This window comes from Siphateles boraxobius, unplaced genomic scaffold, assembly GCF_051911475.1.
Source record: "Siphateles boraxobius isolate OS27281-9 unplaced genomic scaffold, OSU_SipBor_1 61, whole genome shotgun sequence".
Taxonomy (NCBI): domain Eukaryota; kingdom Metazoa; phylum Chordata; class Actinopteri; order Cypriniformes; family Leuciscidae; genus Siphateles; species Siphateles boraxobius.
This window is the reverse complement of record NW_027509188.1, coordinates 9,447,085-9,461,364: the sequence shown is the minus strand read 5'-3', so window position 1 is coordinate 9,461,364 and position 14,280 is coordinate 9,447,085. Positions and strand designations below refer to the sequence as shown.

Here is a 14,280-nt window from a genome sequence, read left to right as displayed (position 1 = left end):
GGCATTTAAACGATGCCCAATTGGCACTAAGGGGCCTAAAGTGTGCCAAGAAAACATCACCCACACCATTACACCACGACCATCACCCTGCACAGTGGTAACAAGGCATGATGGATCCATGTTCTCATTCTGTTTACGCCAAATTCTGACTCTACCATCTGAATGTCTCAACAGAAATCGAGACTCATCAGACCAGGCAACATTTTTCCAGTCTTCAGCTGTCTAATTTTGGTGAGCTCTTGCAAATTGTAGCCTCTTTTTCCTATTTGTAGTGGAGATGAGTGGTACCCGGTGGGGTCTTCTGCTGTTGTAGCCCATCCGCCTCAATGTTGTGCATGTTGTGGCTTCACAAATGCTTTGCTGCATACCTCGGATGTAATGAGTGGTTACTTCAGTCAAAGTTGCTCTTCTATCAGCTTGAATCAGTCGGCCCATTCTCCTCTGACCTCTAGCATCAACAAGGCATTTTCGCCCACAGGACTGCCGCATACTGGATGTTTTTCCCTTTTCACACCATTCTTTGTAAACCCTAGAAATGGTTGTGCGTGAAAATCCCAGTAACTGAGCAGATTGTGAAATACTCAGACCGGCCCGTCTGGCACCAACAACCATGACACGCTCAAAATTGCTTAAATCACCTTTCTTTCCCATTCTGACATTCAGTTTGGAGTTCAGGAGATAGTCTTGACCAGGACCACACCCCTAAATGCATTGAAGCAACTGTGATTGTTTGATTAGATAATTGCATTAATGAGAAATTGAACAGGTGTTCCTTATAATCCTGTAGGTGAGTGTATATTAAGACGATAATTTGACACTGCATAAATGACACTTGCAACACACATGTAAAGTTTAGTTTAAGCTTAAAGTTTATTGCCATTTTTGCAAGGTATGTTACAGTACAAGTACATTGGAATTCTTGTGCATTTCTCAGAGTCAGCTTTAATTTAAAAACAAAAATTATTTTAAGGGAGAGCAGAGAAGGAAACCTTTTAAAAATGTAAAAAAAAGAGACTGTATATAAATAACCTTTCTAGTTTAGGTAAATGAGTACACATTGTAAAAGGTAAAATAGATTAATAATATTGCACGTTGTAAACTCTATGTGAGGATTGAAGACACCAATGAAACTACAAACTACATCAAAATAGAATTGCGAGGTGATTTATTGACAAATTGTCAAGAGTGCTTGTTATTTGAAGCCCTGTTTACACCTGGTATCAAGATGTGTTTTGGTCGATCGGATCACGAGTGGACGACGCTAAATACACATTTAAACGGGGTCTAAAACTTGTCCACTTTCGACCACTTCCTGAGGTAGTGGAAAAAGCATTCGACCATTGTGTCATAGTGTTTCATAGTGTCGACGGTCATATGGTTGAATGCGTTCGAACAGCCACAAGACCATCTACTCTCCACCTACTGACCTAATGCGTAAACATTATGGGAAACAGACAGGATTTAAACGTTGTCTGCTGAAGACCCAAGTTTGGTTTTGTTAAAATATCTCATTTTAGCTCCGCCCACTCCCATGAAGGACTGCGAATGGCGTAATCAAGTTGATCTAGCTACAATCTGAAAATACTTAAATATTTTATTCAGTAGGGGACGTGCCACGAGATCTTGCGAGAAGAAAATGTGATGAGATTTCTCGTTAAGTGAAAAGCTGTCTCGTGATATCGCTATGACGGAGCGTGAGGGTGAAATTACTTGTGATCCGATCGATCAAAACCATCTTTATACCAGCTGTAAACGGGGCCTAAGAGATGCATCATTCTTATAGCTATTAGTTTGAGTGAAAACGACTTCATTACTCGTCAGCATTTTGTTTTGCTTTCATAACACATTAATAAAAAAATGTAATGACACTAATAACAATAGATTGCAACAGTCGTGTTCTGGAAGTATTTTTTCCATAAATTTTCTCCATTTAAAGACAGCCTTACTATGAGCTATTAGGTTGTTAAACGATGCTGTTGTTAAATTATGTTAAAAGATCTCTTTAGCTCCGCCCACTCCCATGAAGCACTGCGAATGGCTTAATCAAGTCGATCTCGCTACACTCTGAAAATACTTAAATATTTGTATACGTATATTTCGTAGGGGTCGTGCCACGAGATCTCGCCAGAAGAAAATGTGACTTCTTGTCGAGTGAAAAGCAGTCTTGCGATATCTCTATGACGGAGCGTGAGGGTGAAATTAGCATAGAATATGCCACCGCTACAGTCACATTACATTACGGTGCCCACCACATCACCGCCTCCACTGTTGTTTTGCTGTTTTTATAAAAATAAAAACCATTGTATTGTAAAGTCTGCTCTGCTCATCCAACACGAGTTGCCGCCTGTCACACAGTGCAGACGCGTGATGATGGCGGAGGATTTGTTGCGCAACACAGCCTAAGCGTCTGATAAATGTCTCATCTTGTAGAATGTGTTCAGCACCGCCGTTCCCTGTACACAGAGTTCACGCGATCAAGCTCCCTGATGCGCGCAAATTTGGCTGCATTCAATAGCTTGTCTCTCAATATCAAACATACAGTACTGTCTAAACTCACAAACTCACAAATCTGTCTAAATCTGTGTTAGTGAGCACTTCTCCTTTGCAGAGATAATCCATCTACCTCACAAGTGTGGCATATCAAGATGCTGATTAGACACCATGATATATTTGTAAACAATATTTGAGAAAAATACCTTTTGTGTACATAGAAAACGTCTTAGATCTTTGAGTTCAGCTCATGAAAAAGGGGGGCAAAAACAAAAGTGTTGCATTTATAATTTTGTTCAGTGTATATACAGTGTTTCCCCTACCATTATATAAGGAGGGCGCCCCACCCTCCTAACGGTTCGCCCCGCCCCCCTTGAAGGTCAAGTAAATTTGATTTTATTTTCTTTATAGCGCCAGATTACAATTTGTTATTTTATTAAACAAACAAAATAGCCCTTAAGTAATATGTTATTTATCTTATTTCCACGATGGCATGTCTTTTCTGGCTGTGTTTGCGCGTTTACAATTATCCCAATGAGTGCGCACACGCGCACTCACACACAAACAAACACTTGACTTGAGTCACATACAGATGAGCACTTGCGGGCAGAGAGCGCGCGGCGGGTAATATGTCGCGTCAACAAGATGAAAATCAGACAAAAATATTTGCGTTTTTTAAACGCTCACAGGGAACTGAAGATGGCAACAATCGCTCTCCTGCTCCAAGTCTTAAGTGCTGCTTGAACGCAATGGCCAATCACAAGCATTCAAGATAGACTCCCCTCACTCCTCAAAACGGACTTTTTATTCAGAGCTGAATTCTGTATGCTGGGAAATCCTCTAATTATAACAAACAAAGTGTATATATTATGAAAGATTCATTGTGCAGTCAGCTTCATTGATAATAACAGAGATGTGTGAGATCGCGATGAACTGATGTCAGCTTTTTAGGAATTATTAAGGGAGCGCACTTTGCGCGCAGTCATGCCATCCAACCAACTATTTATATATATTTATATATATATATAAATAAACACATAGCCGTAATTTGCGGGTGGGACATGTCCCCACCACTTTTTCTCGGGGTCGACATTGTCCCCACCACTTTTAAAAACATTTTGAGGCATGGATGTACCTGATACAAATAAATAAAATATCTCCAGTTAACTAGCAGAGCATTCATTTAGTTCGTTATTACGTAATGGACGATAAAAATAGATGGCAAAACCTTTTTTAGATTATTTAAAAGATTATTAGTTAAAACATTTCAAACTGCACCTGCAGACTATTTCTCCAGTCATGCATTTTGTCATTGAAGATTTCTATAAAATATTGTGCAAAAATCCCACCTCGTCTCGTTCTTATGAGATAAGTGTCTCGTCACACCCCTAATATTTATTAATGAGCTTATTGTTTTTATACATAATCAACATTTGTATGTACGAGTAGTTTCTCCATCGTTTTTAACTTGCTTATGCTGTTTGCAATGCTTCATGGGTAGGGCTGGGCAAAAAAAAATCGATTTTTCGATTAATCGTTTTTTTAAATGTGGTCGATTCAAAATCGATTCTCAAAGGCCACAAATCGATTTTTTCCATATTCATTTCCGCAAACACTGAAGATTAACATTAATGTAATTACTAGTCTTCTCCACTAGATGTCACCCTCTTATTTGCCTTGCGTGATGTTACAGAGGAGCGAGAGGCGAGCCTGTCATTCATTCATTCGGTGCTTAAAATGGCGGTTTCAGGTGCGTTGTTGACGTTAATGCCATCTTCACATAAAAAGTCAGATGTATGGAAGCATTTTAGATTTCGCAAGGAAGACGACGACGATAGTGTGGTGGACAAGAACTAAGCCATATGCGTGATTTGTAATGCTGAGGTGAAATGCTGTAGTAATACTACAAATCTGCGGAACCATTTGACGAGACATCACCCAGACGTGCAGGTTCCCAGACCCCCACAGCCGAGCACACAACAGAAGATTTCAAATGCATTCACAAGCAAAATTCCTCCCAATTCACCTCGTGCACAAAAGATCACTGAATCAATTGCATTTTTTATTTGCAAAGATATAAGGCCATATAGCGTAGTCGAAAAAGACGGATTCCGTTAGATGTTTAATGTGCTGGAGCCTCGTTATTCCATTCCTAGTCGCAAACGGATGAGCGAAGAGATTATCCCAAGACTGTACAATGAAGTGAAGCAAAACATTACTCTGTCCCTAAAGACAGCGGACAGAGTGGCCCTCACATGCGATGGTTGGACACCTATGTCACAATTACCTGCCACTATTTAGATGACTGGGTTCTCATTTCAAATGTGTTGCAGACCAGAGCTATGCAGGATAGTCACACAGGGGCAAATATATGTCCATTGCTTTCAGATGCGTTGGAAGAGTGGGGGCTTACTAAGAAAGACCCGATCATTGTGACTGACAACGCTACCAATATGATACGTGCCGTGGCGATGATGGAGCTGCTCCATATTGGCTGCTTTGCTCACACAATAAATCTAGCATCGAAAGCTGCGCTGAAACTTCCGGCCATCTCTCGGTTGCTAGGTCGAGTTAGGCGCGTAGTGACATTCTTTCACAGGAGCGTATGGCAAGCCATTTTAACATTTAAAAGCTAGACTGGATATGTGTTGCAGATATCTGTAATTCAGTTTTGCCTAGTCAAAAAGACCATCTCAGATATCCGCAACTACATTCTTCCTATCCATAATTGTCATTTCAGATATCCACAAAGACATTCTTCCTAGGACAAATGACGTCACTTTTGCCATTCATTTGTATGGGGTTTATCATTACAGATATCTACAATTCAGTTGCAGATACAGCCATGGATGAAATTATTGGCACCCCTGGAACTTTTCCAGAAAATGCACCATTTCTCCCAGAAAAGTGTTGCAATGACAAATGTGTTGGTATACACATGTTTATTACCTTTAAATGCATTGGAACAGCACAAAAAAGCAGAAGAAAAAATACAAATTTGACATCATTTTACACAAAACTCCCAAAATGGACTGGACAAAATCATTGGCACCCTATTAAAACTCTGGGTAAATAATTTCATTTCAAGCATGTGATGTTCATTTAAACTCACCTGTGGCAAGTAACAGGTGCTGGCAATATAGAACTCAAAACTGAAGCCAGTTAGAGTGCATAAAAGTTGGCTCAACCTTTGTGTTGTGTGCCTGTGTGTACCACACCAAGCATGGAGAAGAGAAAGAAGAGCCGAGAATTGTCTGAGGACTTAAGAAGCAAAATTGTGGAAAAATATCAACAATCTCCAGAGATCGAGTTCCTTTGTCCACTGTGCGCAATATAATCAAGAAGTTTATAACCCATGGAACTGTGGCAAATCTCCCTGGACGTGGACGGAAGAGAAAAATTTATGAAAGAATGCAACGCAGGATAGTTCGAATGGTGGATAAACAACCTCAGTCAACTTCCACGCGAATTCAGGCTGTCCTGCAGACTCAGGGTGCATCAGTGTCAGCTCGAACCATACGTCGTCATCTGAATGAGAAGAAGCGCTATGGCAGGAGACCGAGGAGAACCCCACTTCTGACACAGAGGCATAAAAAAAGCCAGACTGCAGTTTGCAAAAATGTACCTGAGTAAGCCTCAATCCTTCTGGGAGAACGTTTTGTGGACAGATGAGACTAAGGTAGAGCTTTTTGGCAAAGCACGTCATTCTACTGTTTACAGAAAACGGAAAGGCCTACAAAGAAAAGAACACAGTAGCTACAGTCAAACATGGTGGAGGTTCAAGGATGTTTTGGGGTTGCTTTGCTGCCTCTGGCACTGGGTGCATTGACTGTGTGCAAGGAATCATGAAATCTGGAGACTATCAAAAGATTTTGGCCCATAATGTAGGGCCTAGTGTCAGAAAGCTGGGTCTGCGTCAGAGGTCATGGGTGTTTCAGCAGGACAATGACCCGAAACATACCTCAAAAAGCACCCAGAAATGGTTGGAGACAAAGCGCTGGAGAATTCTGAAGTGGCCATCAATGAGTCCGGATCTAAATCCCATAGAACACCTATGGAGAGATCTCAAAATTGCTGTTGCGAGAAGGCACCCTTCCAATCTGAGAGACCTGGAGCAGTTTTCAAAAGAAGAGTGGTCCAAAATTCCAGTTGAGAGGTGTAGGAAGCTTGTTGATGGTTATAGGAAGCGATTGGTTTCAGTTATTTTCTCCAAAGAGTGTGCAACCAAATGTTAAGTTGAGGGTGCCAACAATTTTGTCCGACCTAATTTTTGAGTTTTGTGTAAAATGATGTCAAATTTGCCTTTTTTCTTCTGCTTTTTTGTGCTGTTCCAATGCACTTAAAGGTAATAAACGTGCATACCAAAACATTTGTCATTGCAACACTTTTCTGGGAGAAATGTTGCATTTTCTGGAAAAGTTCCAGGGGTGCCAATAATTTCATCCATGACTGTATCCACTATGTGAATTACGGATACCTGCAACTGAATTGTAGATATCTGTAATTCGAGTTTGAGATCTCTACAATTTGATTCTGACTAGTCATAACTCCAGTTCAAGATATCTTTAATTCACCTCAATTCAAGATATCAACATGTTCCTTTTCAGATATCTTAAATTAAGTTTTGACTAGGCGAAATTATGTTGTAGATATCTGTAACTGGAATTATGACTTGTCAAAATAGCATTGTAGATATCTCAAACTGGAGTTAGGGATAGTCTTAAGTTAATTGTATCTATTATCAATTTATAGATATCTTTAAATGAATTTTGATTAGAGATATCTGAAATTTGAGATATCTGTAACTTTCATTCTGCCTAGTCAAAATGTAATTAGAGATATCTTGAATTAGAGTTTTGACTAGGTGAAATGACGTTACAGATATCTGTATGCAAATTAGGCCCGCATCCCACTTTAGGCGGGAATAGAGCGTGTTGTTGTTCAAATCATCAAATCACAGCACCTCTTAACTGTTAACTTGTAATTAGCACTGATTAGAAGCAGCCAGAGGGCAAAGGAGTTTTTAATCATCTTTTTAATGCTGTTAGCTACTGTTTCAACCTGAAATCAATACCTACAGGCTATCATGGCTTTTTACTGTGGAAAAAAAAAACTAATCTGAACTAAGAACTGTTTTTTTCATCTGAGGACCTTAATGTTATTGCACTTCCATGGCAAGAATTGCATGATTGTAAGCATCTTTATTAAAGAAACACCAGTCGACTGAGGAAGCAGCTGTCCATCACTGCATTAACGACTGCAGGTCAGCAGCTGTAGTACTCCGAGGGAATCATGATCCGAGATGATATCTTCTGGTAGCATAATGATTCTGAGACATATGCTTCCTTTAAATTTCGTTGAGGGAGTCAGGTTTAAGAACAGAAAACGCAAAGTGCTGTTACTTCACTTTGCACACACACACACACACACACGCGCGTGTCTCTGCAACATCTGTGTCAGCGCAGCGCGTTTTCTCACTCGAGCATGTGGATATTATTGTTTTTCTCAACATGAACGTGAAACAATATAAACACGATAATCATATGCTTACTCGAGTATGTACGTTCTGTACGATAACTGCGCAGTCTGCTTTTTTTTTGCGTTTTTTCCCCGTTCGCGCTGCTTGAGCTTAGATGCTTTTGCTGTTTATATTTTTTGTTTACACCTATTGTTTAATGTTTTCAACTAAAAGAAAACCTTAAGATATATAGTAAGCTTGTTGTGTATATTGCCTAATGTATAAGCTTGTTCAGAAATAATGACAAAAACCTTAAACTTAAAAAAATAACGTATCTCTCGTTAAACGACATTTAAATTTAAAACCCAGAAGTCTGTCCCAACCACCGCCGCATTTAGTTTAATCTTAACTTTACTTTACTAGCTAACTCCCTCTTCTTTCAGGCTATGCTCCCAGCTCTGGCTCCGTTCGTTCTTTATCTTCCTTGTGTTTTCTGGTGGACCTGATCATTTCTCGCGCTGTTTTCACTGCAAACTGCGCGCAGCCAATGGGCGTATGAAACGTCATCACGTAGCGTTACGGCACAGTGTTCATGGGAAATGTAGGAAGAACTGCCAGGGGATAAATGACCGAGAACAGAGCCTTATGCATCACCAGCCAAACTGGCTAGTAAGTTTTTATTAACAATTTGTTAATTTAGAATGTTGGTTATAATGACGTTTGAGATATCTTTAACTTTCATTCTGCCTAGTCAAAACTGAATTACAGATATCTGCAGTTGTCATTTAAGATGTGTGACGAGTTTAATGTTGTTTTCAATGACGTCATTTCAGATATCTTCAGTTTTGCCTAGTCAAAACTGAATTACAGATATCTCTATCTGTCGTTTCGACTAGTCACAATTATGTTACAGATATCTTGAATGACAATTCCAACTATCCAAAATGTAATTACGACTAGTCAGAAAGACGTTGTTGATATCTACAATGTTAATTCCGGATAGTCAAACTTAGCTTTTAAATGTTAAAAGGGCTTGCCATAGGAGCGCTAATGCTAACAAAGTTTTCAAAGAAAAACAGAGGCTACTGAACTTGCCCTGTCGCAAACTTAAAATTGACGTGGTGACCAGGTGGAACAGCGCGCTGGACATGCTCGACAGATTTTTGGAAACGGCAATCTCAGCCGCACTTCTTTCTCCTGAAGTACGTCGGAGCGAAAAGGATCTTTGCACTCTGACAGAGGCGGATATAACTGTGGCAGAGGACAAAGTTCTTCGGCCGATGAAGAGTGCAACTCTGGTGATGTCTGGGGAGAACTCCGCTACCCTCTCTATTATTGCACCATTGGACCTTGATGAGATGCGCTCGACTGCCAGTGATTCGACTGTCATTAAGGAACTCAAATCTGCCGTGCATGACAACCTGAGATTTAGGTATGTTTACAAAAACAGCTAGCACTATCTGTAAAATGTAAACATTTGTGTGGATGTTACAACAGATTACATTATTGTTAATTGTACAATAATCATAGATGAACACTTGATAAAAACTTGATTCTTCTCTTTTATTCACTATCACTAAGACAAACCGCTATCAGCTTATGTTGAGTCAGATCCAGCTCTCATTGTGTCTGAGAGAATTAATGCGCTGTTAATACAGTGAAGAAGTCAAAAGCTCGCTCAGTTTTTACTTTCCCCTCCTGTAGTGAATAACTGACTGGGGGTTGAGAGTCATTCACCGGAGTTGTGCTGAATTTCGACCGCCCTCTGCGCGCACGAGCATTACGTCATTTAATGACATCGCTGCGGGTCAAATACATTTTTTAATATACAGTCAAACCAAAAATTATCCAGACTATTTTTTTTAGTAGTGGGTGCAGGACACTAAAACATTTATGTAAGTGAGGATAGCAAGGTGTCTGAACAATTTTTGCTTTGACTGTATTGTGTTGGCCTTTCATTTAATTGATTTCATGTAGTTATCGCCTTACCTTTTGTGAAATTTAATTACATTGAAATTCAATTCAAATATTACAAATAAAATATGAAAGAAAGAAAGAAAAAGTTTACTCTCTAAAATTTTTAATAAACAATCTTTCCCCGACATATTTTATATCACGACAACATTGAATGTTCAAGAAAGCGTTTAGAAAACTGATCTATTTTACACTTAAAATACACTTACACACAAAATAGTTTACAATCAGGAGCTAAAGGACACAAATGTCCCCATTGAAAAACCCATTACACAGCAACTTTTAATCTCAGGGCCATTCAACTTTAAAATGATGCAGTCTTTGTTAATCCGCTAATTATGTTGGCAAGGCTTAATTTCTTTTTTAAATTTAACTATTTTTTAACAGATGGTGCCATTTTCTCAGGTTTCAAATACTTACTTTATTCCTGTTTTCCACTTAGGCATAGGCTATTATCCAGTCTTCAGCGTCACATTATCCGTCGGAAATCATTCTAATATGATGATTTATTATTACTATCAATGATAAAAAATAGTTGTGCTGCTTACTTGTGGGGAAATTGTGATACATTTATCTTCATGATAATTTGAATATAATTTTTTAAAGAATGTTAATATAACTTACTGTCATTTATGATCAATTTAATGAATCAAATAATGTTAATGTGTACAGGCCTATGTTACAGACCTTTCACATATAATAATAATATTATATTAATAATATCAGCATTACGAAGTTAATTTAAGTTAATTATTAAATTATTGGCTGACAATTGCCAATGACCCATTACTCAAGAAGTTTTAAAACTGACGTTTCTTCACTGTGCTCGTTATTTTACTTGTATTGCACAAAGGACTATGATTCCTGTTATGTACAGCCAAATAATAGATTACAAGACCCATATGACTCATACCCTGTCGGTTTATAAAAAATGAGACGACTTGATTGTTTGCTGTTGTCGTGCTGTGACTTGGGTGGAAAAGATTTGGTTACAAAAAGCTTTAAAAAGCAAACAGTGCTGAACTTTATTCATTTATCTTTTTAAATTGAATTTTAAAAATACAAAACATTTCAGTACGTTCTCAAAACATGTAGCAAACAATGTTAATACACACAAGGCTGCAATAACTACAATAAATCAATAAAATGAAAATAAAAGGACAACAAAATATAAAATTCATTTTGCCGCACCAATGTCAGTAAATGACGTCGTGCGCGTGAACGTCGAGGGCAGTCGAAATATGACAGGGAGTAAATAAACACGTAATTGAATAAGTAGGCAGAATTAATAATCACGTAAGTAAACTATTGCACTAGTGCTACTGATTCACTGATAATAAACTGATTCACGATATAGGGAGCTAAATGAGACGCATATTTTACTGTTACTCGATGCGTTTTACTCATAAACATAACGTGTAAGATAAAGTACATGGATATAAAAAAAACACATTCGTTTTACAGTTCTTCTAAAAACTATACAAATATCGAAAAGGTTTGCACAGATTGAATACTTTAAATGATTTAAAACACAAACCTTTCTTCAGCCGAATCACAACAGTGCAGCAGCGCGACGCAGCCGTGTGACGTCACACTAGTATATCAAAATAAAAGTCCCGTTCACACGCTAAAATCATAAAAGTGCACAGAAACTTACATGTACAAAAAAATAGAAATAATACAATTGTGTCAGAGGAATGCATATTTAAACATGTTGTCACATTGATGTGCTGAAAATATAAAAACTGCCAATGAAAGAATTGTCTCACATCTAATATGTGGGATTAACCTGTTAACCGTTTCCAGAGCGTCGGCGCACTGAAGCGTTTTTTTTTAATTTAGTTCAAATTTACTATCAGATTTAATGTTATACCTTGACAAACTATACATCATTAAAAAGATATAATACTCAAGATTCAGTATTTGACCACTATTGTATTCTGAGAAACTTATAGTGACAGTTATGTCTTAATTTGTGTCAGGAGTTATGAAATGGAAAAATGAGTCGATACCTTTAATATGAATTATGAGCGTCAGCTGGTCCATTCATAAAAAACACTCCAAGCTGTCGTCATGACAGCGATTCGCAAAACATCGTCCCTCAGGGCTTTAGCTCAAAAATGTGCAGAATTGGAGAAATATTGATATAGTCTCATAGATTCACATCATATTTCTATAGACAGGAATAATATTTGTTGAATTTATACCCAAATGCGTCGATGTAATCATTATGATCGCTTCTTACTGAGATGTGCTGTGTTTTCAATTCATACCAATAGCCTGAGGGCGCTATATGCACAATAACAGTCCATATATGGATCACGAAGAAGACCCATAGTCATGTGACATTCCAGGACGTCACTGATACAGAAAGTAGCTGACAGAGATCGCTGTAACATGCAGATAAAGATGTTTTGAAGACAATAAACATGATTGCAATGATATTTGAGTTACCTGTGTTCTTCAAGCCATGCCAGGTATTTCATAATAATAGATTATATTTATAATGCAATGCTAATCGATATAGATTTCATCATCGTGCAGAACACTATAAATAATAAATTTTCTGTCGGATTTTTTTTTTATCTGAAGCCAAATTAGATCACAGAAGATTATTTAAAACACTCGACTTGCGTTATAAAGTAAGTTTGGAGCACAAACATGGTTTCAATCTCATAAATGGTCGTGTATTGATGGTGTGCTAAGCTAACATGCTAGCTAGCCCAGGTGCACCTGCCACCAGCAGTTATTGTTTTATGATTTTTTTCTAAATAGGAATGCTTACTGAAATGTTTCAGTGCATTTGATACCAGTTTCAAATATTTAGTGAGAACTTTGATAAAAGAAATTAGGGTTTGAAACCCTATGAATAGCCTGTGAATAGCCAGTCGTTAGTAGCTATAATGCAGACAAAAGAAATGCATATTTAGAGCCATAACCAGTCTGGAGAGGTGTAAATGTGTGCAAGGAGAGACTGACTCTGAATGGGGCTCGTTTGCACCACAAAATAATAGAGACAATAGACTGATTAGATGACTCAGAAGATGACTAAACATCAGTTTGCATTTTAGAGTCTAATCAAAATAAAGTAATTTGACATGATCTTGAAAAACATTTAACTAAATACAGAGTTTTAGACTTATCATTTTCAGATTTTAAATATAAAATGGTCACATATATGGCTTTAGCTGCAGTGCATTTCTAGATTGCTCCAGGGCCAACTTCAATTTTATTTTTATGAAGATGTTTCATAAAAGTAAATTTCTAATAACTTTACAAAACTTTGAAGCTATTTAAACATTTTTTTTTTCATTATGACAATAATTATTTCTACATTTACAATAAACTACTAGGTGTCAGCTTTCAAATGAGATCATACTTGTGCTTTTAGTGCAAAGGGTTCATGAACTGTATCTGTTTAAGTTTGGGTATGCCATTTCTGGGGATTTTTCAAAAGTGGCCTTGAAGGTTAACAGGTTAAAAGGCAAAACTGTACAAAAACAAGGGCCACAGACTACTTTAAGAACACAAAGACAAACAAATATGTAACAATTAACAGGTAACATGTTGCAGTATGTTATTTGGGTCATTCTTGACACATCATTATAGCTACTTGTTTGAGCCAAGGCAAAAACAACATCATTATTCTGTGGCAGTGAAGAGAAGTGCCACGACATTTGGTTGTTTTACTTTCACTTCCTTTTGTTTTGTTTTGCGTGAATGGGTGGAGTAGTTCAATTAGTAATGGGAGAAAATTGGATATAAGGAAGTGTGTCGTACCGTGTCGGCGCGTCATCCATTGTGTGTATTGAGGAGTTTGCCAGTGTGATCGTGATGGATTACTGGGGGAAAGACGGCCGCTTGTCAGCTGATGCTTCCTGTGGTTGAGGTCTGGTGCGTGCGAAGCGTTGCACATCCAGACTGACTGATGTTGAGCTGTTCTAAAAGACAAGTAGTGATGTGACATTTGAACCGAGGCGTCGGAGCTTGTGTCGAGAAAAAATGGGCGTGCCAGATGAAGCCGCGATTCGAGGCTTGTGTTGTTAACGTGAAAATCACGTGACTAATGACAAACGAGGCCTCGGTTTGTGTGGATACGTCATCGGTTCGGTCTGAGTGTCGCTACGGATAAAGGGGGTTCGAAACTCACGCCACCTTGTGGGTGTTATCTGGAGAAGTAGAAGCAGTTGTAGTAATGTCAGAGAGTCAGAGAACTCTCATTGTCATTGTCGTTATTGAGTCATATGTGTTAGAGCTGTATATTATTACATTATATCAGGTTAGAATACGAATATAGTATATTGTTATTATTAATTATAGTAGCTATATTATAGTCTTGTTATATTCATGAGATAAGA

The 14,280-nt window shown here is 38.1% G+C and overlaps 1 protein-coding gene across 2 annotated transcripts in view; it reads right to left on the bottom strand.

Annotated features, from left to right (window-relative positions):
* The window catches only part of LOC143718319 (uncharacterized), a 33,636-nt gene extending 19,605 nt beyond the window's left edge, over positions 1-14,031 (bottom strand). Inside the window, exon 1 of one of the 2 annotated variants that reach the window (XM_077209375.1) lies at positions 13,703-14,031. In XM_077209375.1, the coding sequence (XP_077065490.1) occupies positions 13,703-13,722 (20 nt within the window). In that variant the 5' untranslated portion in view covers positions 13,723-14,031. Of the gene's footprint in view, positions 1-11,459; positions 11,587-13,702 lie in introns of those variants that run through there. The other variant, XM_077209376.1, reaches the window with a different exon arrangement.
* Positions 14,032-14,280: the final 249 nt, after the last annotated feature.